At 40.9% G+C, this 27,182-nt stretch overlaps 2 protein-coding genes across 2 annotated transcripts; one reads left to right on the top strand and one right to left on the bottom strand.

Annotated features, from left to right (window-relative positions):
• Positions 1-1,582: 1,582 nt before the first annotated feature.
• Positions 1,583-11,073, bottom strand: synpo2l (synaptopodin 2 like). Its single transcript, XM_014472045.2, has 4 exons — positions 10,453-11,073; positions 7,825-7,976; positions 6,662-7,380; positions 1,583-5,594 (listed from the first exon to the last, which is right to left on the bottom strand). The coding sequence occupies exons 1-4, from the start codon at positions 10,552-10,554 to the stop codon at positions 2,998-3,000; spliced, it is 3,570 nt and encodes a 1,189-aa protein (XP_014327531.1). The 5' UTR covers positions 10,555-11,073; the 3' UTR covers positions 1,583-2,997.
• Positions 11,074-18,998: 7,925 nt separating this feature from the next.
• Positions 18,999-22,330, top strand: LOC102221593 (arylsulfatase I-like). The gene is made up of 3 exons (XM_014472046.2): positions 18,999-19,531; positions 19,809-20,141; positions 21,120-22,330. The coding sequence occupies exons 1-3, from the start codon at positions 19,236-19,238 to the stop codon at positions 22,201-22,203; spliced, it is 1,713 nt and encodes a 570-aa protein (XP_014327532.1). The 5' UTR covers positions 18,999-19,235; the 3' UTR covers positions 22,204-22,330.
• Positions 22,331-27,182: the final 4,852 nt, after the last annotated feature.

Here is a 27,182-nt window from a genome sequence, read left to right as displayed (position 1 = left end):
TTGGAGTTTCTCAGCTTCGCATGCCTTGACAAGACAATATTTGGTCACTCTACCTGTTAAGGTTTCTTCAAACCTTTTAGTCTCAAATCACTTCTCTTTTTCAGAGGCGTTTTCAGGTGAGCCCAGCGATTTTCTGTAAGATTTACTTCTGTGATTGTGATGCGTATCCTTCAGTTATGGCTCATGAGGAATACAGGAGATTATTGTCACATGTAGAACCCTAAAAGTCCTTGCTGGATGGGTACACCGTGGTTTTAAAGGGACAGACGTTTTAGTCAGTTAAATTGCTTTAAAATGCAATTTATTGTGCATTCAGAGATGGTTGTCTGATGCATTTTGTGATTGTCTGATTTGCTATTTGTGTCAGAACAAGTTATTGAATGGACAATAACTTGTCCATTCAATAACTTGACTGAAGTTATTTTTTACAATATAATTCATTAGGTACAATTATATTGAGAGATCAGGTTTTTCTGTTCAATGTTTTATATTTTCTACGAAGACAATATTAACCATGAGGCCTAGATGGTGAAAGGTCGGCTTAGGGATCACTGGGCTTAATTTTCAGTAATCAATCTATCTCAAAGGAATCAGAACCTCAGTCCCACCACAGGACATAGCAGAGGTCCAGCTCTCCTGTTATCGCATTAAGAATTAATGCAACTCCGTGCTGTAATAAATGTTCTGACTTGTTGAAAAGACTTGTGAAAATTATGCTGGCAAACGATAAAAGGTGCTCCAATAAAATTGTGATATTGCATTTTATGAGCCAGCTGTGAGTTTTAAAGCCAGATTGCTTGATGGTTGAGGTCAGTTGTTGTTCCACATTATTTCCTGTAGAGGGCGGTATGGATGTGCAGTTCTTATCTCTTGTCTTCGAGGAGTTTCAGATTTCAAACCTTCTGCGTGACTGAGACATTTCTGATGCGAGTTTGTATTTATTTCTGTGACTGTTTGAATGTTTTATAGGTGTTTGAATACCTCCCTGATCACTGGCACCCCAGAAGTTCATAAACCTGCATCAGAGGTTATTTTAAAGTGGCTATGTTGGCTTCCAGATCCCCATTCTGGGACTGAAGGCTGATCTGACCAGGACACGCCACCACATTTAACTTTCTCCCAATATCTCCAAATGGACACTAATCCTTTGCTCTTTTAAGGATAGAGAGAGTACAGTTCATATTTTTATGTGAAGATTGTATATCATGTTCAAATACTGCATGGATATACATTGCCTTTAAAAACTGCTATGGCATTTATTTCCTTTTCAGTCACTGTTAAACTGATAAATACATGTCTCAAAGTCATTAGTTGTATTTGTAATTTTATGTCTGAACACTAATTTTAATTTCATACGTGTTGTTGTTAAGGATCAAGTCATTTTTTGTTCTTATAAGCTTAGCCAAATGTTGGTGTTATTTTTTCTTTAATTCTTCTGTAGCATTTTTTTTAATTCAAGTTAAGAACTGTGTTGATACAGTACAGTAAAATTTATGTCTAGGGACCAAAAGCGAGCTGAATGTAAGCTCATATACAGAACAACAGAGAGTGGTGTGAAATCAGACATTTCAGACAACCAAAGTTCTTTCAAATCTAACTTTATTTCTCCAAAATATTTGCCTTCTCTTACTCAGTATAAACTCTAACTCAGCAAAAATGACAAACAGTTTCACACCTAATCTAACTATCCAGCTGCTTGAATAACATATTTTACACCTCAACATAACTATATGCAAAATTTTAGTATCTTTAGCCGTTGTATTATAAATGCAAGCATTCATTAGAAATTATATCTAACATTAGTAAAAAAAATAAAAAATAAAAGAAGAACAAACAACTGTAGATATGCCTTACTTGCTTCCATCAAAACATCGGTTTCAAGGTACATTTCCATTACACTTCAGCTTTTTGTCACAACTATTGTGGGACAAAAGATGCCAATAAAGCCTCTGTCTTCCATCCATCAATTCTTTAAGCTCCACCACAAATTTGCCTGATCATACTTCCCTGGCCATCCTGTTCACATCTACAGTCTGTGAGATTTTAGTCTGCATGTAATGAGTCAGAAGCCTTAATTTTAAAAGATGTGACCACGTCCATTTCAGACAAATGGACAACGATCTGCCTAAGACTCCATTACATGTATCGCCCTCTTGTCTCGTCACAGCTTCTCTCATTCCTTAAGCCTTTTTACAAAATTGAACAGCGTCAACTTTCCATTAATTCCTCTAAGACTAAAAATAAAGTAAAATACACATCCTTCATATTTAGAATTTGTTTAATAAAATTTAACAATGTACATATATCTGCAAACAACCACATTGCAAAATGAGAGTGTGTTGTACCTGAATGGCATCTAAAATTAGCCAAGTGACAAGTATTGCTCTAACTGTGCTCACATAATGTGACCTGTGCAAATGAGAAATCCTTCCTTCCAGGCTAAAGTGAGCATTAGGGTTTATATTCCGTCTGAACGAAAGGCATAAGCCTGCAAATGCCTAATCAAAACTAGGCCCAGGGTACTGCTTTACCCCATTAGTATCAAGTTATATGTCAAAAGCAAAGGTATATAAAAAATGCAGTATTTTGAACATAGGTATTTGTTCATTTGAAGATTTTTGAACTTCATAATAAAATCATTTCTTTTGGCAAAACATTGCCTAACGTTTTGTTCTTTACCAGATAGGAAATACATTTTTAATACCTTGGTATTTCAACATATTGTAAAATGTTAAAAAAAAATTCCAAAATTAGTATCCTCAAAATCCTTATCTTTGTTTCTGCAGCCAGCAAAAACTTTCCTTTTGTTATTTAAAAGGAAAAACTGTGCTGTGACTAAACAAAGAAGCAGTTATGACAGTTGATACTAATAGTCTGCATGTAATGAGTCAGAAGCCTTAATTATGACTTACTGATTATGGCTTACTTATAATTACTGAATATTAATTATTCAGTAATTATGTTGATAATTACTAACCCCACAGGTGTGTTGCCTTTTTAAAATGCCCCTGGTCTCCAGACATGGGGCTGCGCACCGCCCCTAGTGGCAACAAAATGTGGTTTGGGGGCCTGAACCGGGTTGTTTTTCAGTGGGGGCAGAGATGCAAGAATGCTAAGTTCTGGAGCACTCTGAAACTGCTTGGCTGTCTGCAGCCCACTGGAGTATGAGGCTGGAGTGTAAGGTGTGGGGACCGAAGGAGGTACAGAGCATGGAATGGGGGTGGCAGAGAACTTTGGCAGGTTGGGTAGCCGTGTCGGTTGGGAGGAAGAAAAAACTGGTTTCGAAGTACAGACTGACTGGAGTGGAGCTGAAGCTGGAGCAAAGGCAACAGGAGGTGGGGATGTCATGCCTGAACGAGTCAAACGTTCTCCAAGAGTAGTAGCCGAGCGAGGAGCAATGACTTTAGGTGTGATAGTTGGAGCTGACATAGGTGTTGGGGTAGAGAAGCGCTTGATTTCATAGACACGGGCTGTTTTGAGGGGTATTTGCCGAGGTGAGGTCAGTGAGCTTCCCACCATTGTTGTTGTATAGTTGTTCTGCTGGGCCTGGTATGAAGGCATGGCTGACAGATTGGTGACACTGCCTCCATACTGGAACATGGCAGAGTTGAGCTGATAAGGTTGCCTCTTCATGAAATCCACAGTCTTGATGCCTTCCTTTTGGGAGCTTCCTCTTGCCTTGTTGTCTGGGTTGCTTGCATCTTTCTGAGGGCCTGTGGGAAGAGAAGGGGCTAACAGCGGGTTATATCCGATAGGCGGAGGTGCACGGACGTTTGGAGAGTATTTCCACTGAGAGGGATGGGAAGAATTGACAGAGGAGTCAAACTGTTGAGATGTAATTTGCATGGCCACATCCGGCTGATAAGGGGTCTCAGATGGGGTGTCGACTACATACATACCCATGCGGCTCTGTCTTTTAGCAAACAATTGAGCCCCTTTGCCCCCAGCTTGAAGAATCTGTGGGGTCTCATGAATGACCCGAGGTTTTGGTGCAACTGGGGGTGGCGCCCTTCCTGTGCCAGCCTCATCACTTTCCTCCTCTTCATAGACGTCGTCAGCAGTTGTTTGGCCATATTTGTGTCTGGTAGACCGTTCATCTAGGTTCTGAACCAATGATAATAAGTCAGGATTTGGGGATTTCTTTACCACTTCTGGCACATTAAACATAGGTTTAGGTTTGCCACTACGCCGTCTTGCTTCAAGTAAGATTCCTGTACGACCTGTCGGACCAGGAACAGCGGTTGCGACAACAGTTTCAGGCTTTGTGATTGCAGATTCTTGAGTAACTGATGGTATGGAAACTTGTGGAGCTGGTGGCTGAGCTGCTGGCACTTGGAGTGGAGGTACTGAGGCAATAGGATCAGCTGAGCCATTAATTTGGGACAAAGGAGGAAAAGGAACAGATGTTTGTGGGGGTCTAGGTACTGAAGGCATAGACACTGGGGTCATAGTTGAAAATGGAGAATGATGAACACCACTTAATCCTGGTGATGACTGCATTGTTTCAAAAGGGGCAGAAAGAGAAGGAGTGTGAATAGTAACAGGAGCTTCTGGTGTCAGGGGTAGGAAATCTTTAGGAAAGGAGTATGGCGGGGGAACCACTGGTGGAGGACCAGGGGGTTGCTGTGATGTTACGGGTGTTGCATTATTGGCTACTTCAGAAGCAGTGGAAAATGGTGGGGTCACAACAGCTGCTGAGGCAGGTCGTTGTGTCTTCTTTGAGACAGCTGGTCGAAACGTTACAGGAGCAGTTGCGGCTCGAATGCTGATGAAGCCAGGGGTAAAAGGACGTGCCGTTCTGTTTAGAACATTGCTTGCAGGCAGTTCAGGCAACGGGGTTTCAGGAGGGGGTGCAGAACTGCTCAGAACCGTAACTAAGGCTGTGACTGGCTTGGGTGCTACAGGAGGAGGTGCCATCACCGTGCTAACTGCACTCACTGTAGAATTAGTTAAGTTCCCATGAGGTACTGCATGGGGGGAATTAACAATTTGAGGCTGACTTGCCTGTGCAGGTGTAGGACCAGATGGTGACTGTTGAGGTCCTTGTGTTGGTTGCACTTGTACAGGAATTTCAAGATGCAATGGATGCATCTGACAATGCTCCTGTACTTGAGATTCAAGGGGTGCATGAGAATGTGCTGCTTCTCCTTTCTTTGCAAGTTCATCCACTCTTTTTCTTTGCTGCTCAAACAACTGAGCACCCTTTCCGACAGTGTCACTCAAACCAGGATTCAAAGCGTTTTCTGCTCCAACCTCACGACCTTCTGTGCCTGCCGTCGCCCTCTTTTCCAGCTTATCCAGGTAGTCGCTATCCCAAGTTGGGTCTGGAGCTCCAGAGAAGCCCTCCTCATCAAACTCAGATTCGCTGCCAGGAAACACCCCGTCATCCTCTTGTGAGTCCTGAAACCTGTCCTCATCTACACTCCCAAAGCTTGTCAAGGTATATTTTTTTGAGCGCTGTCTTCTTTTCTTGAACATCAACACTCCTTTAGAGTGAGGGTTTGGAGCATCTGTCAGCAGAGATGCAATTGTCCGACACTTGCTCTTGGCTTCCTTTACTTGCTTGTCCTGAAGTGTGTCCCCTCGATTCAGTTCTGCAGAATATAAAAGTATAAATATTAGGAACATCAGATTTGTGTAACATAAGTGTAATAAATCTCAAAAAGATTTAACCTTCAAACTCATAACTGACTCTGGTGTAAGTATCTAAAACTGTCCTGACCAAAATGCCTTTATCAGGTGTCTATCTCTGGACTTGCCAAGGAAGCACTTCTGGAAAAAATTCCTGGCAGGTCTTAAACTCCCCAATTTAGCTGGGGAAAGATAAATTTGCACATTATTACACTCATACACTCTGACATCTATGTGGGAAAAACATGAAGTACGGTGATGTGAACATTAACGGACAAGGCCCACATATGGTTTAACTTGGCACTGTAATAATAACAATCATTAGCAACCTTATTCTGCTTCCTTAGAAGTTACTGTCATTTGAATAGTATTCTTAATTTATCTTGGCTAAGGTAGGACATTATATTTAAACCTGAACCTTGTGATGACTTAAGGGATTTCTCAGAGTAAATTCATTTAAGTTCTTAAGAACAGCTGATTGCGCAGCTCAGTTGTTTATGGCTTATTTCTACGGATGGACAATTTGAGCAGATTTTCTTCAGCTATATTTTATTATGCCCTGTCACCAACTGAAATGTTGACATTTGCAACAAAGTTGGAGAAATTGTTATTTGTTTAATCTTTTCTTTCATATTTTTAGCTCCATTTCAGAAATCCTAACCCTAAGAGTAGGAAAAATATGGCTCTTCGCATTGCCACTTGACTCCTGAAAGCAGCTGCAGAGGCTTTTCAGTGCTCACAGATTGATTGCTGTTTTTTTAAAGACATAGCTTGAGATAAATATAGTAAACTATAGTGTCTATATTTTGTTTAACAGGTTAGATTAACTTTTATTACTCTTTCCACGATAGAAGAAGGTTGAATCTTTTTATTACCTGGAGATCCTCAGGTAAAGTTTAAAGAGTGGAGGTAAAAAAAAAATAAATTTCTATGCTGATAGCATCTGATGTGAGATAGGAAAATGATTATGACTTCTTGATCTAGCTTGGAGTGCAAGTCTACACCAGTGGCCCTCCTCAACTTTACTTACTAGCTTGCTTAGCCTTTTCCATGTAGGTTGTCGTAAGTTCCTCATCAATGGGTTTATTCACAGGACCCACCATGGGCACAAGCTGACTGCGAGAACCCAACATCAGAGCCTCCTTTGCCCTCTCTGGGGACACCAGTGGCACATTGGCCAGCTCTAGAAAACCACTGTCTTCCTCCTGTCCTCCATCCCGTGGCCCCTGGTCATCTGCTGAGGAGATGATCGAGGAAGTTTCAGTGGACGTCTGGGAGGACCACATTCCTGGACCTGGCGGTTTGTAAACAACCTCTTTTCTTGTGACCCCAGGTAGGTTGCCTCCTTCATCTCCATTTCCGCCACGTCCTTCCAGTGAACGAGGGAAAGCCTGGGCATCTGGAGCACTGTCGTAGCCACTCATCTCCGACGTCTCCCCTCCTTCGGGAGATGTCCTTCCGGATGGTTTCCCGGAGTTGGAGTTGCTGGGGCTTCTGCGTTTCTGCCGCCGTTGCCTCTCATAACCCGCCACATCTGCGTCGCTATCTGTCTCCCCGTAATAAGCTTCGCTGCCAGGTGGGGAAGTTAATCCACTGGTCAAGGAGGAGCGACTACGGTGGACCTCGCGGACAGGCGCGTGGTGGGGTTGGGTTGGGGACATGGCTTTAAGAGCAGCACGGTACTCTTTATCTATCCGTGGAGACGGGGCACGGGTGACAAGGACAACAGATTGAAAAGCAGCAGGCGCCCTGTGAACAATTAAAGTTGTTAGCCCAGTGGTCTGGTAATGGAGGCTCACTTTATAAAATCTCAGTACAGGCCACAGTAATATTTGAATGCCTTAGTGATTTTTGCTGATGTTTTCAGAGATATATGGCTTTTTTTTCTCTACGGGTTCTGAACTGCATGATAATGTTCTGTATTAATTAGGCACAGAAAGAAAAACAAGGTGAGGTTCAAATGAAAGACATCATCACAAAAATGTTCACTGACATCTAAATGTAAACTATTTAAAAAGTGGTTGCAGTTGATCAAATGCGTCCTTATTTAGGTTAAATCAGGACAGTGTGTACTGGCTAAAGCAAGCCTAGTTTTCAATACACATTATTCTGGGCTAAATAGAGACAAGTTGTTGGCAACATTAAAAAGATGTCCATTGTCACCCATCATTTAGAGTGTTGGTACACCATTACCTTCTGACTAGGATGTTTAGTATCCCAGGGGAGCTGTCGATGAGGTTCATGGCCTGGGCATGGGAAAGAGATCCACATGGTTGTTCGTTGATAGATACCAGCTCATCCGCCTCCCGCAGCCCAGCCCGGCAGGCCTTGCTACGTTTACGCACCTGTAAAGGAGGAAAGATGTTATACAGATCTTAAAGTTTGATTGATTACAAGCAAATGTGGCTTTTTTTTATATTTAAGGGATAAGTCTGGGGTAACTCTCTTAAAACACGTTCAAGTATCTGACATGAAGTCTACATAAAACATCTGAATACAAACCAGAAGAACATAGGCACGCTCTTTTATTTGTCCAAAACAAATCTTCTCATTATAGTCAAATGATTAAACATTTGTACTGTGTGCAGATGTGGATGGATTTCCCAGTATGTTTTCAGTTTTACTTAAAGTCACTTTAGGACAATTCTAAGGTGTAAGGATTTTGTTTGAAGGACCAATGTTTCTGTCACATGACAATGTTTCTGTCTTTTGTCAAGGTAAAAGACAAAAGATTGAAAAGGTTATTATTTCCCCAGGATTTCTAGGTTTTCACAGCTGAGATTGGAAATAAAAGGCTGACCTGAGCTGTGCTTCTGCCCTGGCTTGGTTTTTGACAGTGACTGACAGGAAACAGATTCTGGCATGACAGCCTGGTCTTGCTGTGGACAAATGCCACAAATTATAACTCGAGTGGCAGCACTCACACACACTTTGGCAGGGAAATGCGTGCCAGCGGCTATCTTCATGTGGGTTCTTTTGCTATTTGTGCCTGACATCTATGAAGAACATAGCGTTTAGCCTACAGAAAACTGACTAACATGTTTCTTTGTAGATTTTTTTTTTAAAAATTTTGACCATTTTTAAAAAGTAATTCAGCACTTATTTCACTAAGCATCTTGTATTTAAATGTGGCCTAAGGCTTTGGCTTCCCTAATTAGTTTTGTTCAGCTATTCTGGTTTGCCTGTAATGAAATCCCACCTCCCCATTTAGCTAAGCCTTTCAAAGTGATCTGTGCCGACTTGTGGCCCAGGATGTCAAGTTATTTGTTCAGTCAGTCACCTTGTGGTTGCAAATCATAACACTCATAATATCCCTGCGTGCTTCCTTGCATGCGCCACACGAAACGACACAGAAATACACTCAGTCTTAGAAATACACGCACAATTACCTGCATGCTGGCTAACAATCACAGACCCAACTCTGACATACTGAAACTCCAGGCTGCTCCACCTGTTTAAAACCATATAGTACAAGACCTGACAAGCAATGATTGTGCCTCGTCGCTTGCGGGGGTGAAGGAGTAGGCGGTTTTGGATGGTCAGTCAAATCAGCTGTCCACTACCATAAAGGTCATCTGTCTGCAATATTAGCCAATAATTTCAAGAAACGCCTTATGAAATATGCTTGGAAAGGCAAATTGAGAATATTTACAGTATAATGGTAAGGAGTTTTTGAATAGGTTAATGGGAGCAATATTTTTAAATCTTCACCCAAGAGAATGTCTGGATATCTATATATCTTACATTTTAGGATTACCTGCCAAAAGGATATAAGACGCAATAAAAAAAAAAACACTATCTGAGTTAGACCAATAATAATAATAATAATCAAGTATTTCATTTTAAACCCAAAAGTAAACGTTTTCTTCATAAATTCATGGATTTTTATTTACTACATATGTTACAGATGGACTATCACTCATAAAAAGACTATGACAAGCATATCTGATTAAAGTTAAATGATAAATTGGGATCAATTTTCATTCATGAATGAGGACAGTTTCTATGTGTTTTTAGTTTCATCCAGTGACTTTTGATAAAAGTTTATCTAACCCACTCTGCAATTTCTGTACTGAATTTTTAGAGAGGAGGAACTTCGAAGAAATTAGAATAAGACTTAACTCAGATCGAGTTGAGTATACCAAGATTAAAAGACTTTACAAGAAAACTTTACTTTTCTTGTAAAGTTTTTAAAATTCTAGAAAAACGGATGCATTGCTTTGGATAATCTAGCCAATCAAATTTTAAATAAAGATCAGTATTCTTTTTGCTCCCCATCCATGTTATTTTCTCCAGTACATCACATTAATCAGACAAATTTCATTTAATATTTTCCAAATAACCCTCAGGCAACCTCCCAACTAAAATATGACTCATGCACAGATATGTGGTGTTGCCTTTACAGTTTTGACCTCATGTTAGAAACCTCTAGTGCACATTACATGCAAATAAATATAAAGTCGGTTCTAAGTTCTGGGCCAGCATGAGTTCAACTTTGCATAATCTTTAATAAAGGTACAATGGTGAAATATTCTAACACTCTGTAGTGCAAGATTAGACTCTGCCTAATCAATCATCAATCCGCCGCTGCGTGAAGCCTCGTCTTAAATCAAATCATGACTCATGTTCAGGCCCAGCACCAACCTGCACAGCAGCCAATGTTCCACTTCACGGCTCTTTAAATCAGTGCCAGATATATCTCAGCTACTGTTGCTACATGACTTCATTCAGACTCCAAGGTATAGTTTTAAACTTATATTTTTTTTCCAGCAAAGCAAAATGTAACAGATTTTGCTTCCTTTTTCTGGGTCACCTGCTTACCTTCGCCACTTGGAGCGGTTTCTGATGCTCCACGCCTCCCTGCAGACGAAAGCCCCAAGGTGCCCCACCGGACAGGGTGATGATCACCTCTTCTGCAACCATTGTTCTGTCTTTTTTCTTTTTTTAAAGTTTTTTCTTTTCTTGTTTATTTATCCGATATTGTTTGGCTTTTATATATATTATATTTTAGGGCGGCCCCTCAGTGCTGTGGCTCCATGGTTAGCAGTCAGGGCCCCCTCGTAGAGCTCTGATCTGCTGTTCTTCTGGCGGACCGTCTGCCGCCTGAGCTCCCCGGCCAGTACTCACACCTGCACAAACACACACACACACACACACCCGCCTGCACATCCACGCCTACACACCCCTCCTGTGCAATCCACCCATACGTAGAGTGCTGCCTCCATCTTAGCTTCAGTAGAGGGGGGAGGAGAGGGAAAGGGATACATGATGTGTGTGTGTGTGTTTGGAGGGAGGGGGTGTCCTGATGCTGCTTACCCTGAAGAATGTCTGCACCAACTGAGCGAGGGGGAAGGTCCAGCCCAACACTTGTCCTGTCACTCAGACCCATGCCTCTGGATTGATGATAGCCCCTCCAAAAATAGGATCCTGCCACCTCTTGTGCTCCACCATCTTCTCTGCAGACCAAGGTAAAGTTAGCATTGAAACCATCCTAATGGTGCTGCATTTCTGACATTGAGGCCATCACGGATCCTTCAGTGTGCCCTCAGCCAGTCTCTCAAATCTCACGTCTGAGACTCACGGCGAAAGGGCACACTAATCCCAGACAATTACGATCACATAGTTTTTGAAATGATGCCAAAGGGTGCTGATAGAAATGAGTGATGTTGAGAAATTGCAGACTGATTGTGTGTCTGGGCCCTTTCACTGCATGTTGTTCTCCTTGGAGTCTATCAGTTTCCACTGCTGTTTTCTTGGGTGTTTCAAGTATCAGAATGGTGCCTTGTGTAAGAAGCTTTTTTTGTACATCCATACTGCAACAAATAAGCACAATAAAACCCAGGATTATCAGATTTTGACCATGTTAATGCTGAAGTTGTGTGAAAGTGTGTTTTGGCTTTTGCACTACTCTCTTTGTGTGCACATAATTTATGGGAGCATGCGGTTAGATTAAAATTAATTTACACGAACAATAAATGTATTTGACTTTACTCCAAAGTTATATTTCAATTTATTCTCTTCCAAATCTTCATCCTAAACGTCAAGCTCAAAAAAACATAAAATAATTGATTAATAAAAAAACAAAATGGAGAAAACTTAAATAAATCTAAGTATGCTGACTTTTTCTTGGCATTAGAAAAAATGTGTTCATGAAGGTTACACTGCTATTACCAATGAGGCATACATTACTGATAGCTGCTCCGTTTGGCAGCCGTGCTCTGCACCTGTCTCCAGACCTCAGGATGGTAACCAAGATCAGCCCTGGGTCACACACACTCTAAAACATGACAGTCCGCTAGTCGTAGTTTGTTTGCTTTTTGTTTTCAGAAAAATGTTCAACCACACATAAGAGAACTGCATGACAACAGATTTTTTGTTGTTGTTGTATGAATTCACCAAAAAGCGCCACGATATTCAGTATTAAGCTGAAAAAAACAATAACAATAAAACCCACTTCGTCCTCCTACTCCCCCTACTGGTAAAGAACAGAATAACTACTTGTCAGCTCATGCTCCTCTGCTTACTTCTGAATGATATTTATCATACAGTACTTTCAGCATTCCTTCTGCATCTTTTATTAGATTTTAAATGAAGGGCAATTCTAGAAGAAAACTTGTTGGAGGCTTTGGAAAGGTTTTTCATACCTGTAGGATAATCTGAGGGAAGGTGTAGAAATGTAACAAAATGTAGCTGCAGCTTATGATCTTCACTGTATTTACGTAACATATGAATTCAGGCTACAATAAACTTTTAGTATAATCTATTAGTTTTTAGTGTTGTTGCTTCATTTTTCAGTTACTACTTTTATGTACTTGAATCTAGTCGAGCTTAAAGCCATAGGCCTAAATGACCAATTTGGGTCCTCTAAAAGACTGCTAACACTGCCTGCATGTAAACACACTAAAACTCAAAAGTCACCCAGCACACACTGTGTCTACGGGGAGGGGGGGGGATCCGCTGCTTGTTTTTCACAAAAGCCCCATGCTTACACCTAAAAACTGCAGTGTAAATATTTGCTTTATCCGCATTTAGGAAGTTCAGCTTGTAAAAAAACCAGTACTGTTCAGTTTCAAGTCCTCAAAAATGTGAGCTTCATTCATTAGCATACATGAAATCCAAATAAGCTTCCCACAGTATTGTGTGTAGCTTTTCTTTCTCCTTAAGTGAGTTATTAATTTACTGAATCTTCAATGTCCCAAAGGGTTTTTACTGGTGTGATTATGACAGCAAAGACGATACTGTGGAGCTACATGAGAGGTTTCCTGTCATGGCCACAGATCATTAGTAAATACATTCGACTGCTTACCCTGATTTCAACAGCTTATTAGTCATAAACCCTCAAATGGGAGGTTGAAATAATCATTTCAGGTGCAGCACAGCTGAATTAATGTCATGTTTCAACCCAAATGAGAGCAGGACAGAGGCAGACGCATGATAGGAATTGAATTTAGTGATGAAACTGAATAAACTTACAGAACATGAGAGAAGGAACTAATAGAAGAATCCAGCAGTAAATGAATGAAACCAAGAAGCCTATATCCTGTGGAGATGTGATTGTGGGATCAAGTGAGTATAATCAATGAATAAAGTAGAACTGCAGAAGACGCTAAGCTTGGTACTAAGAAAGGTGAAATAATGGACACATAAGAAACTGAAACAGAGGAAACAGAAGATCAAACTAATCAAAAACTAAGGGTTGATACTGATATCAGAGTCCAAACAATAACACACAAAAAAGGACAACTACTTTTCAACACAAATAAATTAACCAATACCGAGACACACCAGTAAAAAAAAAAAAAAAGGACCTAAATTGAGAACCAACGTGCAAACACCCAAAGATTGTGACACACTGAAGAAAAACCATGACCTGGTTTTGCCTTCGACCAATCTGGGCTTGTTCAGAGCCATCTCTTGTGCAACATATTTCTCAGACAGATGGTCCCAATTGTTGTTTTTGTGTGTGAACTCAGATGAGCATGCAAGCATGTCCGCCTGACTCACCGGTGGCAGCATACACAGGTTTTCGGCGGCCACCTGGCTCAGTGTTTGTCTCAAGCAGCAGGTGCTACATGAACATTTCGCTCCCTGGGCAGTGGGAGTCCTGGGAGGGATGCAGGTCAATCTGGACACAAACCGGGGTCACGAGTTCAACACATGACAGGGAGGCAAACTGGAAACGTCAAATAAAAGAAAAGTCAGTATGAGGGCAAGGGTTGGAGGGGGGGAAACGGTTGCAAACAGTCCAGAGATGCCTCACATTGTTAGTGAAACTGTAATCTGGGGATGAAGAGTGACAAAGGTATTTCCACTCAGGTAAGAAAAAGGTTATTTAAAAATAGGCAATTGATTTAGTGTATTTACCATTTGTAGCTGATGAGTTGGCGTATTAAGAGACTTCACAAGGAGAAAAGGAGAAAGAATTAAAAAAAAAACTAAAAAAAACTAAATACTGTGGTATAATAACCCTTGTCCTGGGTTTTGAGTTTCAACACATTTTTGCGTCATTTTAGCTTTAAGCAATCGTCAATCTAACCCAACCTCTGGGTAGTTTCTATAACCCAATAATATTCTGGGACAAACTACCCAGCGTTGCGTTTGTTCAAATTCGATCCAGCTCTGGGAAACAGGTTGGATTCTTTTAAACCCAGCATTTTTTAGTGTGTACTCACTGATTGAACTAATAGCATGCAAGTGTTTTTTTTGTAACAAGAAAATATTTGACTTATAAACAACTCATTCATGCCTTGAAGTCAAACTGAATCTGTACTCAGGGTTCTAACTCTAAATGTAAGCTTTTGAATTAGAACACACCAGAGTACATTGCTTTGTGAAATATGGTTTAAACTTCCAACACTCAAATTTCAATGTACTTTAAGAAAATTAAATGTTATAGGCCAACAGAATGTGGTGATTGTGAAGTAGAAGGAAAATCACAATTTAATTTGATATGTGAGGATTAGAGCAGCAGCTAGATTAGAAAGCAACCCAAACTCAGTTGGTCAGACAAAATAAAGTATTAGCTGGACATCATGCTATACTGTGAAACAAAATAATATTTTCATGGTTTTGTTCAAATTTTGTAATTTTAACAAAAACAGGTGTTTTGGTTTCAGTTAACAAAAGCCAAATGTTTTGGTTTTGGTTAACACAAGTGCTTGCAGTACTTGTGAAATCCCCTTGGTGTCTCTCCACTATCGGTAAAAAAAAAAATAAAAATACACAAGCACTTGCGATTCATGACGTTGTTTTTATTGCATCTAAGCCAGCATGATGCCGCTGACGGGAGACGTCTGGTGAGATGAAATAACCTGACCGTGAAGCCGCTGTGACAAAGTGGGAGAAAAAGTTTCTGCAAAGTTTAGCAGTGGCCACTACGGCGTGAGCGGTCCCCTCACCCACTCGGCCTCATCTCTGTCAATCCATCACAGAGTGAAGCGAGGAGAATAAGGAGTGGATAGAGTTTCTGCTGGTTGGAAGATGATCCTCAAGTATTTGAGGAGAAGCCGGGCTAAGGTCTCTGTCAGTGTCACCTCCAAGTCTGATGGGTGTCTATGCGATCCGTCAGGCTCTGCTGTCCGTCTGAGAGAAGACAAATTTGACCTCGACCATCAGTAAGTCTTAGATTACACAATATATAAAAATGGCGGGAGCAGAAATTTAAGTACAATTTAATTTCAAGCAATTTTAAGCAAAATTAAACCTGCTGACAGTTATATCAGAGGTTTCAGATACTCTTTGAGGTTTGTTGGAGAGCATCAGAAAAGAAACATGAACTAAACTGGCCGGGCAGGGGAGGAGAACATTAATCAGAGAAACAACTGAGATGTAACTCTGGAGGAGCTGCACATACCCACAACTCAGGTGGGAGTAGCTAATACTCAATGTCCACTCCACAAATCTGGCCTTAATGAAAGAGTTAGGAAGACCCATGCAGAAAGTTGTGAAAAGTTACATGAGCCTTTTAGAGAGGACACAGCAAACATGCAGAAGATTCCTCTTTTGTTACTGGCAACAAAAAAAAACAACAACTATGTGTGAGGGGAAAATAAGGCTGCACATCATTCTGAACACCCCACTGTCGTAGCGAAACATGGCGGTGGCGCCACCATGTTGTGGGTAAGAAGGAGGAAAAAAGAAATAAAGACATGTTAGAGGCAACTTGGGAAAACAAACGAATATAACTCTGTAGATTTTTATTTGCTGAAATAATAAAACCCACCAAGATTGTGGTTTTAATGTGACCAATGTAAAATATTCAATGGATATAAGTACTACTGAAAGGCAATGTAACCTGTAACTATCCATAAGACGATATTGCTTTTGCTGCGTTTACTGACTACTGTTCTTCTCTGTATTAAGGATCAGCTTACAGTGAATGTAGGATTCACTAAGACTCCAAAAATCCCTCTCATGTTGGAATTTGGCTAAAAAAAAGAAGCTCCAGTCCAGTCACAAAAAGGCACAAACGTCCTTGCTCACCTTTACTGCAGCCTCTGAGTGACTCATTCATTCGTTGTCATGAATAAATCACACACTTCCACTCTTCCGTGCTGGCTTTACGAAAACCCACAAACAAACACAAACCTACAAACACACACTGCTGTTGATCTTGAATTCATAAAATGAAGGCCCCCTCTGTGCTGTGATCCAGAAGAACAAAAACTTTTACGAGTCTGCCGTTATTCTTTTTTTTATTTGACCGATCTGAAAGGTGCTTTAAAAGTAGAAAAATGAAATGCTTTATCTCTGGCACAATCGATCATCACTATGAGCTTTAAAAACCTGACTCCACAGAACAGAAAACACAGAGACGACCATGTATATTTTTTTCTAATTTCTCAGCTCAGGCAGTTGTTGAAAAAGTACAATCCCTTGGTGTACACCTCAAGAAGACTTTTGTCACTTTCCATTTTTAACACTCGCCAATCCTGCACTCTCCTGGTGGTTCATGTCTCCCTACATTTCCCTTAGGTACACTGATGGCTAAACCCCGAAACCCCAACATCCATCCTTGCTGTATGGGTGTTTGTGTCTTTTTTTTTTTTTTTTTTACGTTGCATTCACTTGTCATGAACAGTAAATCTTTTCTGATCCCTAATATGTCCGCATTTCCAGCTTTCATCTTGTTTTTGTCGCGCCTCTAATGCCCTGTATTCCTCTCTTGTTTGCTCTCATTTCCCACCATCTCCCAGTCTTACGTATCGTCGCCTTTCCCGATCTCCCACTCGCACTTTGGGGAGAAAAGGCCTGTGAAATTTCCCACAGGGCTAGGCAACACGAGTTTGCTTGCTTCTCCAGCGAAGGAAATGGACTCGCATCCGAGGCATTGATTTCTTCTGAGCATAATGGGAAGAAGATGGCGGTGAGGTGAGGGCTAAGAGCCCAGTGGTCGATGCATATTCCCATCACAATGCCTGATGTTCTCCTGATAGGTTTCAGTGACCCATACAGTGTAGGCGGCAGTTCTGATCAGGTAACTCTATTAATTTTGTAGAACAAAGCCACAAGGTAAAAAAAAAAAGGTAAATGACAGAGATTATTTGATTTTCATTATGGATGTGGGCAATAATTTGAAATGTGCAGTGCGGGAAGCTAAATTGGGCATGTTAAATGTGTCTCTTTAGTGGGAATGGCAGCCCTGAATACAATGAAAGAAAGACCCAGTGAAAATTGTTAGTTGTTACTCTAACAATTTTGATTGTTGGAAAAAATGGTTAAAATATCTTCTCTTCACAGTCTACAAAAACGGTGACATTGCTGATGTAGGTTTGTGGTGAATCTGGAAACATAAACCTTATTTCAAACATAACTTAATGGGATAGTTTTTGGATTTTTAAAGAAGATTTTGTTTAAAGGACTTTTCTCACTCATAGTCTCTAACTCTATTGATATCTTTATTTTGTCCAAATCCAGATTAATTTGTTCTGGAAGCCGAAACTAAAGGCTAGTCTGAGACTAGCCGTGACCAAAGAGGACTTAGACATATAGATATTTATGTGAGCATTCATTTGAACCACTAATCCTGTTTGCATTTAAAGGGTATTTACACCAAATGTAATAATAATTCATACATGAAATGGAGGCAGAAAGCAGTGCCATTAATTATGTTCCTGACACCAACATGTGCCATGGATGGAATATGTAGTGTTTCCAGTCAGCAAAACTAATGAAAAGGTAAGTAAAGAGAAAAGAGAATGAATCCTCAGAGCAGAGGACCCCCTTTCAGCAGATTTTAGTAATGTTAAGACAACTAAGAGTGAAAAATATTTATACTTCGCCATTCGCCGTGTGCAGTGCCTTTGTGGCAGACATTAATCTTCACAATGCTGTGATTCACACATGAAGCTCAGTGGCAGTGCAACACCTCTAGCTTTCTTTCTTGCGTAAATAATTAGTGACCTCTGTGTAAATAGTATAAAGGTCAATAAAACATTTGCTTTTACGAGACATTTTGAGACAGGAGTTGTTTTAAGACTTAGATGCCCACTTTGATCTTGGTTCTTCTATGGCTAGCTGTTAGCTTCAGCTACTGGACCAACTAATCCGGATTTATGCTAAATGAAGACACCAAAACCTACTGTCAGGAAGATAGTAGCTACATATATCACCCCTTTATGCTTAAAATGACCTTTTTGTTGTTGTTTTGTTGTTGTTGTTGTTTTTTATTATTGTTCAACTCCAACAAATGTTTTTTTTCAGACTTTTAAAGCTGAATTTTGATGGTGCAGAACAGATTCCTCTGTGCTGTATTCAGACTATGATAAGATTTGTAGATGTTTTTTTGCTACTCAGAACAACTCAGTCCTTTGTGGATCTTTGGCAGTCAAATATGAATTCTGATTTGCTTGCCTGGCAGTCCTACAAGTAGCCTAGAAATATTTTTTGGTCTCCCTGATCTCAACTTGACCTCCTACGTCGTTGCAAACTGCCATTTTTCGAGTGCAACAGAAACTGAGCAAACAGCTGAAAAGACCATAAATCTCTAGCACCGTACTTTTTTTTTTTTCTATTGAGATTGTTCGTCAAAGTTGGACTGGCTCTTCACCAGCTTTATTTTTAGAACGTGTACTTGAATTGTTATGGGGAATGAGGAATTGCAAGAAGTAATGTAAGGGGGTGAAAGGACATGACTTATGTTTTTGAAAAGCCATTGTATCTGAAAAAAAATGTCCTGATTATTGTCAATTTATCATACTGTTGCGAATATAATAGGATTTTTATTATGATTTTAAATGCCAGAACATCTACACACAGTTTACAGCGTACTGTAAAGTAGATTTCCACAGCAAAAATTCTACTTTCCAGACTTATCCTTATGAGGCACCTGAAACCCTCCATAGGAATGTTGCGAGTTGATGAAAGAAAGTAAGTCTTCCTTTCCCAAACATTGACCTCTGCCAGCTTCTCAGCTCACAAAGACAGTTTTGCACCACCCACTGCAGCAGCCTCCATAAAAGCCCCTCTGGCTCGTCCTGAATTCACAAAGAAGTATACTGGATGAACTTTCGGGATATACAGGTCATTTAAAATGTATTTAACAGCAGGAGTTATCTTTGCTGAATAACATAAAACACTGAGAGAATATCAGACTATTTGAGAGCATGAGGAAGGCATTCTGCTCTGTGTTTCTCTTTTGGACAGGTGTAATCTTACTGAGTGGTCTTGGCTGCTTGTGTGAGCATGATGGCAAAGTGAGCACAGAAGGCATTGGACAGTCGAAGACCCCTCACCTGATCTTCATCATGGTGGACGACCAGGGCTACGGAGACATTGGCTATCACGGCTCTGACATCCACACTCCTGCTCTGGACCAGCTCGCAGCAGAGGGCGTCAAGCTGGAAAATTATTACGTCCAGCCTATCTGCTCTCCTTCTCGCAGTCAGCTCATGACAGGACGGTAGGCTTCTACTTGTTATCATCTGATTACTTTTAACTTAGCACCAGAAGGCTTTTTGTCAATATATATTACTCATAACAGGGAAAGGACAATAGTGCCTGCAAAAGCACAAAATCTTACTTAGTATTTTTGGTCAAGTTTCTAGTGTAAATATTTCAGTACACTTGAAATAAGACTAAACTAACTTACAAGTAAGTTAGTTTAGTAAGTAACTCACCTTAAAAGCAGTTTTATCTTGGTTTAAAACAATCTAATGTAGTGTTTCTGGTGGTTGCAGTTACCAAATTCACACTGGACTACAGCATTCGATCATCCGACCGCGTCAGCCGCTCTGTTTGCCCCCAGACATGCCCACTCTGCCCGAGCGCCTGGCTGAGGCTGGATACGCCACGCACATGGTTGGGAAATGGCACCTGGGATTCTCCAGGCCAAACTGCCTGCCCACACGGCGCGGATTTCAGAGCTTCCTGGGAACCCTGACCGGCAGTGGCGACCACTTCTCCTATCGGAGCTGCGATGGGGCTGAAGCTTGTGGATTTGACTTGCATGATGGGAACAGACCCGCCTGGGAGATGAGAGGGAACTACTCTACGCTGCTCTACATTGAAAGGCGAGGAATAAACAAAATTATCCATAAAGAGGAAGCAAAGCATAGCACAATGTCATGCAAAAGCATCCACTGTGTTATGGATGCCTCTAACATGCATCCATGTCTCTAACACAATGTCATGCAAAAGCATCCAAACCTTTACTTTTTTAACTTATTACTATTACAACCACAAATCATCACCTTCCTAAAATAAGAGCCAAAAGACAAAATAAGTGATTTTTTTTGTCTAAATAAGAACAAGGTGGCCATTAGTTTAGGAAAGTAACAAAAAGGATGTTGATATTTTGTGTCAAAAAATAGTGCAAAATTGCTAAGTGGGACAAAAATGTTTAATAGTTTCTAAAATCTTTGCTAGTGATTGATAGCAACTGGTTTCATCTTCTTTAAGATCACCACTGCATGATACTGCTACTACCATGTTTTAAGGCGGGGACGGTATGTTCCGGTGAAGGTGCAGCGCTAATATACTTTTCATGTAATCTGGCTCACCAATAGGACCTCTTACGACTTACAGGTCTTTATTATGGCCATGCCTTTTTGAGTAATCAACGATTAGTTAAAGCAACAAATCGTTGAAATATGGGAAACGTATTTCCCCACCTGAGCAGCAGGTCTCTGCAACTCCTCTAGAGATACCAATGGAGTCTAGGTTACTTCTCTGCAGTATGTCTTGGTAGTTTGGCAGTTGTCCCAAACTCTTTCCATTTCTGAAGAAAACTAACACTGCAAGATTTTAGTTAGGAATAGCAAGAATAGAGGGAACATATACAAATGAATACCCTATGTTAATTCCACTTATCTGTCGGGAGAGAACCTAAGCAGGGAGACCCAGACTTCCCAAGGTGTTCCCAAACATAGTCCCCCCAGCATGTCACACTGAACAAACTGAAGCTTGTTTTTCTGACATGACAAAATGTAAACAAAAGAAAGATACTTTGAAAGGTGTTGAATCTTACAAAGTTCTGTTTTTCAATCCAGAGTCAAGAAGATTTTGCAGAGCCACAATTCCCAAAGGCCACTCTTCCTCTACCTGTCGCTGCAGGCTGCGCACACTCCTCTGCAGGCACCAGACCTTTTTCTGCACCACTATGACGCGCAGAGCAATCGTCAAAGGCGTCACTACGCAGCCATGCTTAGCTGCTTGGACGAGGGGATTGCAGAGCTTGTCAAAGAGCTGAAGACTAGCGGTCTCTATCAAAACTCCGTCTTGATCTACTCATCCGATAACGGCGGACAGCCGCTCTCAGGCGGGAGCAACTGGCCACTGAGAGGAGGGAAGGGGACCTATTGGGAAGGAGGCATTCGGGCGGTGGGGTTTGTCCATAGTCCCCTTTTGAAGAGGAAGGGGATCGTAAGCAGAGCCCTAATCCATGTTTCTGACTGGTATCCCACATTACTCTGGCTTGCAGGGACCCTGCAATCCCACCACAACCTGGACGGCCATAATGTCTGGGCTAGCATCAGCGAAGGTTTGCCTTGCCCCCGCACAGAAATCCTTTTAAACATTGACCCTGTGTCCAGGAAACCCGGGGAGCCCTACGACAAGGCGCTGGAACTCAATGGCTTCGGGATCTGGGACACAGCTGTGAGAGCCGCGCTAAGGGTGGGTGACTGGAAGCTTCTGACAGGAAATGTGGGTGATGGAGACTGGATACCACCGCAGGCTCTTCCAGTCGGCCCGGAACGTTGGCAGAAGCTTGAGAAGCGGCGCAACAGGCTGGGGAAGTCGGTGTGGCTGTTCAACGTCAGCGCTGACCCGTACGAGAGGTTCGACCTCGCCGAGGTTCGTCCAGAGGTGGTGAAACATCTGCTGGCTAGACTGGCGGAGTACAACCACACTGCTGTGATGGCAAGGAACCCACCCGATGATCCTATGGCTGACCCAGAACTACATGGGGGAGTATGGAGCCCATGGCTGGGCCTGGAGGGGTGGGGAAGAAACGAGAAAGATAAAGATGGAAAAAAGGGGAAGATTCCAAAGGTTAGGCACTGCAAATTATGCAAATTAAAAGCCCTATTTAAAAAAGTGGAGTCACGTCTGGAAAGAAAAACCCTTTTCTAGTTGACAAATGTACACACAGTACATACCAAAAGAATTTAGGTTATTTCATGTTGACGTTTGCAAACCTCTGAGAGTTCAGCTGGACTCTCTTTACAAACTGGAGTACTACTGAATGTTGCTCTGAATTTTATTTTGAATACAAATTATTAAAATGAATTTGTAAAAAAAAATTGAAAACCATTCCAATAACATAAATTCAAAGTCCTGGTTGCAATGTGACACAGAGTGAACAAGTTCCAGAGGGGCAAATACTTTAGCAAGACAGAATTTATACATTTTGTAGTTACTGTAAATAAACAGCATATATGTATAACAAGTGTTACCAATTTATTTGAAAAGTTAAACAGCTAACATGTTTAGAAGTCATCTTAGGGACGCTGAAAAGGAAAATAAAGCCCAGAATCAGAAATTCGAGTCCAATAGAAGGTAAACAGAGAAGAAAGAAATACAGAGTCTTGATGAGCAGTAAAAAAATTTGTAAAAAATAAATAAAATAGCACAAATCATATAAATGAAAACCCAAACCCGAATCCTGAAGGTCGTCAGATAAAAAAACCGACAAGCAGACACGACTGCGTGCCTGGCTGAAGACGATGACTCCTTCTCTGTCCTGCAGCCAAACTCAAGAAACGGTTTGATTTGTGCAGATGGAACAGGAGTGGTCGCATGTGGAAGTGAGGCCTGATGTGACCTCCTAATCATCCGAGAGGATTTTTTTCAAGCTGACATGAAGATACCCACCGGGGGGGCTGCTGTCAAATGTCATTTTGTGCTCTTAGTCTTGGAGGTGGGGGGACACATACAAGTCTGATTGCAGTTCTCTCTTTTGGCCTTCAAAGACCTCTGACCTCTACTTGTCTATTTATGGTGGCCCTAAAAGTTCAGCAGTCGATACAGCCAGACTTTTGTGAATATTTACATGCTTCTATGTGTTGCATAATAAAAAGCACAGAGAGGATTTTTTTTTTCAGTCTGGAGTACTACTCCAGCGTGAAGTAGCCTGTATTTAGACTAGTATTTAATTAGTCTAAATACAGAAATAAATAAATAAATAAATAAGTTGTTTCAGAGTTTGCCGCGATAGACACTTCAGGACTTTTTAGGTCTGAAATTTGACTAGGCCATTCTACCACATAAGTCTCCTTGGATTTAAATAATTTGATATCAAATTCAAACCCAAAATTATTTGCATGAAAATTATTTTCATTCAACCAGAATGTGTGGGTTTTTTTTTTTTTTTAGAAAATGAGAAAGGCACACCTCAAAAGCCTGATGTTGCTGCTAAGAATGATGCTGCCACCACTATGTTTGGCCCAGGATTTCTACCACATCTAGCAGTTTGGATGTAGGCCAAAAATGTATTTTCTTTCAACAGAAGCCTTACTATATGATTACATGAATTACACACACAATTAGACTTTACTTAGGGGTATTACAGTAAAGAGAGCTGAATAGATAAGCAGCAGGCCACACTTTTCAGATTTTTCAATTCAACAAATGTATCAGAAATCACTTCATAGATCTGCACGGTTCCATGTTAGCCTAAGAGAAAAAAATACAAAAAAATAAATAAATAAATAAAAAATTCTACTGTGACGTCCATCAAAATCTGATCATAGAAAAACAAGAGGACAGCAGTACAAGCTTTTCTTTTGTAATATAAAGCTACATTTTCTGTAAAAGCCTCCGTTACCTCCATCTCACCACATAGGAAAGAATATCTGCTTATGCAGTTGAGTTATCAGTGTGAACATCCGTCCCCAGGACAGCGGTCTGGGGAACCCGCAGCTTCTACCAGCACTGTCTGATCCGCTGTGATGTTTAGCCTGTTGGTGAGGCTTTCTCTGTAATGCAAAGTGATGGGATCGGATCACAGATGGTGCTGTTGGTCTTTTGCCCCATCCACCGCAACAAAACGCTCCAAAATGGTTAGCTTGTTGCAGCTCACTGTTTGACCCAAATTTTCAGGTATGTATGTGTGTGCGTTTGTAATACCTTGTGTAATAAATGACCATTTTCCTGACACATACTACGTTGTGGGGATTAACTGCACAACTTTTAATGCACAAATGAACTGCACTGGATGGGGTTAGGGTTAGGTATGTAATAGGTAGGGTTAGGATAAGGTTTAGGCTGTAGAAATTAATGGAAGTCAATGGAAAGTCCCCACAAGATAGCCACGCAAACGTGTGTGTGCGTGTGTGTCTCGGACTGATTTCGCGATGCTTCTGACAGCAATCCCACACACTCCGGCAACAGGGCTGCAGGTTTCCCTTCACGACGAATATTCAACTGTCCTTCAATGTCGTTTCCCCCCTCGACACGGTCATCTGCCACGCTCTCCTCTCCTCCCTCCTTTTTCTCTCCGTCTCCCTCGGCTATTTGTTCAGTCCCTCTGCGAATTACCCTCCTCGGGGTTTTTTTCTTATGTGCATCCCACTCACTTGTTGGTGCTCATTTGGAAGATCAAACTGAAGTGGTGTTTTGCTGGGAGATCTGTGCTGTACAGTTAAATTTGAAGAGTGGAGGAGGAAGGGAAGGCGTCCTTAGAGGATGCATAAGGGGGGAGGGGGGGCTACTGTGTCTTTGAGTGCTTGCAAACGTGCTTGTGATCAGCTTAAAGCCTTGTTCAGTGAAACTCTCAGTGCATCTATCACACACAGACACAAGCTATAATAGAAAAAAATGAGTGTGGAATATTTTATTTAAGTTGTCATTTTCTGCTAAATTTCAAAATTACTTTGTACATCAGACTTCAGCTTTGAAAATGGTTTAGTGAACATTGGTGTGAATAAAGTGTTTTTGACAGCCTCATTTATTACAGTTTCAGTTGTGTAAAACATTTACAGTAAGACTGTAATAGAATTACAGTAAGACTAACAAATCTACATTATAACTACAATGAAATTACAGTAAAACTAATAAAATTATAGTATGGCTATTGTAGAAAAATTAAAGTTACTGTAATTCTTTTTTTACTGTAAAAAATTACAGCAATTGGCTGGCAACCCTGCTGCCATTAAGTTACTGTATATTATACAGTGACTTTTTTAACAGTGCATGCTTTTACCCTGCTGTTTATGAATCTTAATTGTGTGGATGTTATGTAATTACATTTTGTTAATTATGAAATTAGCATATATTGCCTGTATAAGTTAACATAAAACTGAAAAGTTAGTAATTAAAATGAATATATTGCATTACATTATCTTAAAAAAAATTGAAAAAAAGTTTGTAAATTCATTTGACTCAAGATTGGTTGGAGTTTAGCTATACTATGTACAACACAGCATATTTAGCTGTTAAAACATGCTACATCATTTCTGTGTAGAAGTATTGCTCATCCCCAAAAAATCAATGCAAACTGTAAATCAGTAGTATGCAACTCTTACGGTATGTTTTGTCAGTAACTGCGCATATATAATAACTGCTCCATTCTTCAGGGAATGATAAAATTATACAGCTAAACGCAAACTTGCAACCGAAAGGTTTCAAATCCACGCCAGAGCAAGAATTTAAGAACAAAAACACCAGGTGGAGCTCCCTGTTTGACTCCGATGGCATCAGGAAAGTAAACTTCGCTAACAAAGCAGTCCCCACTGCAGTTATTGTATTTTTTTTAACCAAAGAAAATTCTGGATGGTCCATGTGACGATGAGATCAAACTGATCAGGTAACTCGAAACCTTTCAGTTCAGACCTTCACATTTTCTTCTGTAAGTTCGATCTGTTCAGCTCTTCCTCAAATGGCTAAATCCAGAAATGTCAGCTTTTTGATAAACGCTCAGAAATATCAAAATGCAGAACTCATCTCTTATATCAGCCTATAGCAAATATGGAAAAAAAAAAACAATGGGTGTTAGAATCAAAAAGATGAGACTTTTTAATGATTCCTGTGCATGTGGAATGCTGCTGAAGACAATCAGTAGTCGCCCACACATCTGATTCCCATAAACCCTGATGGCCCCCAGAAATAAAGAACCATCAGGGGATATATATTATGTAGGAGGTGCCTCACACACACACACATGCAAACAGACACAGCTATCTACTCCGTAGGAGGGAGCTGTCAAGTCGACTGTTAATTATCAGTGAAATGTGAGGCTAACTTCAGATCTGGAAAACTTTTTGTCTATAAATGCCTCCAAAACACATTCCCATCTGATGAAAGCTGTTATCCGTGTAACGTAGCTCGCTGAAAGTGGCTACTTTTCATCCGGGGTTATCAGTCAATGTAAGGGGTGTCACGACTTGAATAAGACGCTGAAGAAAAGAAAAAAAAAAAGCCTCCGGCACCCGTAACCTGACACACATCAAGCACTGATGTTTCCCTGACGCACTGCACAAATCTTCCTTGGGACAGTGTGACCATCTGCTAATTGAAAAAGGAAAGGAAATAGATTTACTGGAAAGCTCTCGCGTTGACAGAGTGATCCCCAGGAAGCTGCAAAAGGTGAGAAGACGAACCAACTTTCTCACAGCGGCTGAGCTGCAGACGGGGATGGTTTTTTGACTCCGGGCTGTTTGTCAACACATAAACGCCGGAGAAACCATGAAAGCCTTAAGATGGTTACAGCGAGAGGGAGGAGAGCTGCACTGAGCAGCCACGAACAACATTCTTGCTGAATGAGTCACTTGCCTTTGGCCTCCGCGGTTCCACAACAGCCCTTTTACAGTATTTTGACGGTGAGGAGGTTTGTGGAGCAGAGGGAATTCAAGACGACTTTTAAAACCCTAGTATCCTCAGATTGCAGAGCCATGCCGAGTCTGTATGGGGGCATAACAGTGACTGGACTTATGGGTCTTTGAAAGGAACCGAATCTTCAGGGTTCAGTGGACCCGTTTATGAAAATGTACATTTATCTAAGAACAAGCCACTTTATCTATAATAGAGTTTTATTAGGCCCAAACATCTAAGAGCTGCGAAGGCCTATTGTAACCGTACTGTTTCACAAATGTTTCATGTTACGAAACATGAAA

Source organism: Xiphophorus maculatus, chromosome 22, assembly GCF_002775205.1.
Source record: "Xiphophorus maculatus strain JP 163 A chromosome 22, X_maculatus-5.0-male, whole genome shotgun sequence".
In the NCBI taxonomy this organism is placed as follows: Eukaryota; Metazoa; Chordata; class Actinopteri; order Cyprinodontiformes; family Poeciliidae; genus Xiphophorus; species Xiphophorus maculatus.
The sequence above is the reverse complement of the archived record's forward strand: the minus strand, read 5'-3'. Positions and strand labels throughout refer to the sequence as shown.

Excerpts from the sequence above, each read along its gene's own strand:
- LOC102221593 (XM_014472046.2), top strand. The coding sequence starts at position 19,236 with ATGAGGAAGGCATTCTGCTCTGTGTTTCTCTTTTGGACAGGTGTAATC. Across the intron at positions 19,532-19,808 it reads AGTCAGCTCATGACAGGACG|TTACCAAATTCACACTGGAC; the intron begins GTAGGCTTCTAC and ends TGGTGGTTGCAG. Across the intron at positions 20,142-21,119 it reads ACGCTGCTCTACATTGAAAG|AGTCAAGAAGATTTTGCAGA; the intron begins GCGAGGAATAAA and ends TTTTCAATCCAG.
- synpo2l (XM_014472045.2), bottom strand. The coding sequence starts at position 10,554 with ATGGTTGCAGAAGAGGTGATCATCACCCTGTCCGGTGGGGCACCTTGG. Across the intron at positions 7,977-10,452 it reads AACCGCTCCAAGTGGCGAAG|GTGCGTAAACGTAGCAAGGC; the intron begins GTAAGCAGGTGA and ends CCTCCTTTACAG. Across the intron at positions 7,381-7,824 it reads CTAAACATCCTAGTCAGAAG|GGCGCCTGCTGCTTTTCAAT; the intron begins GTAATGGTGTAC and ends AATTGTTCACAG.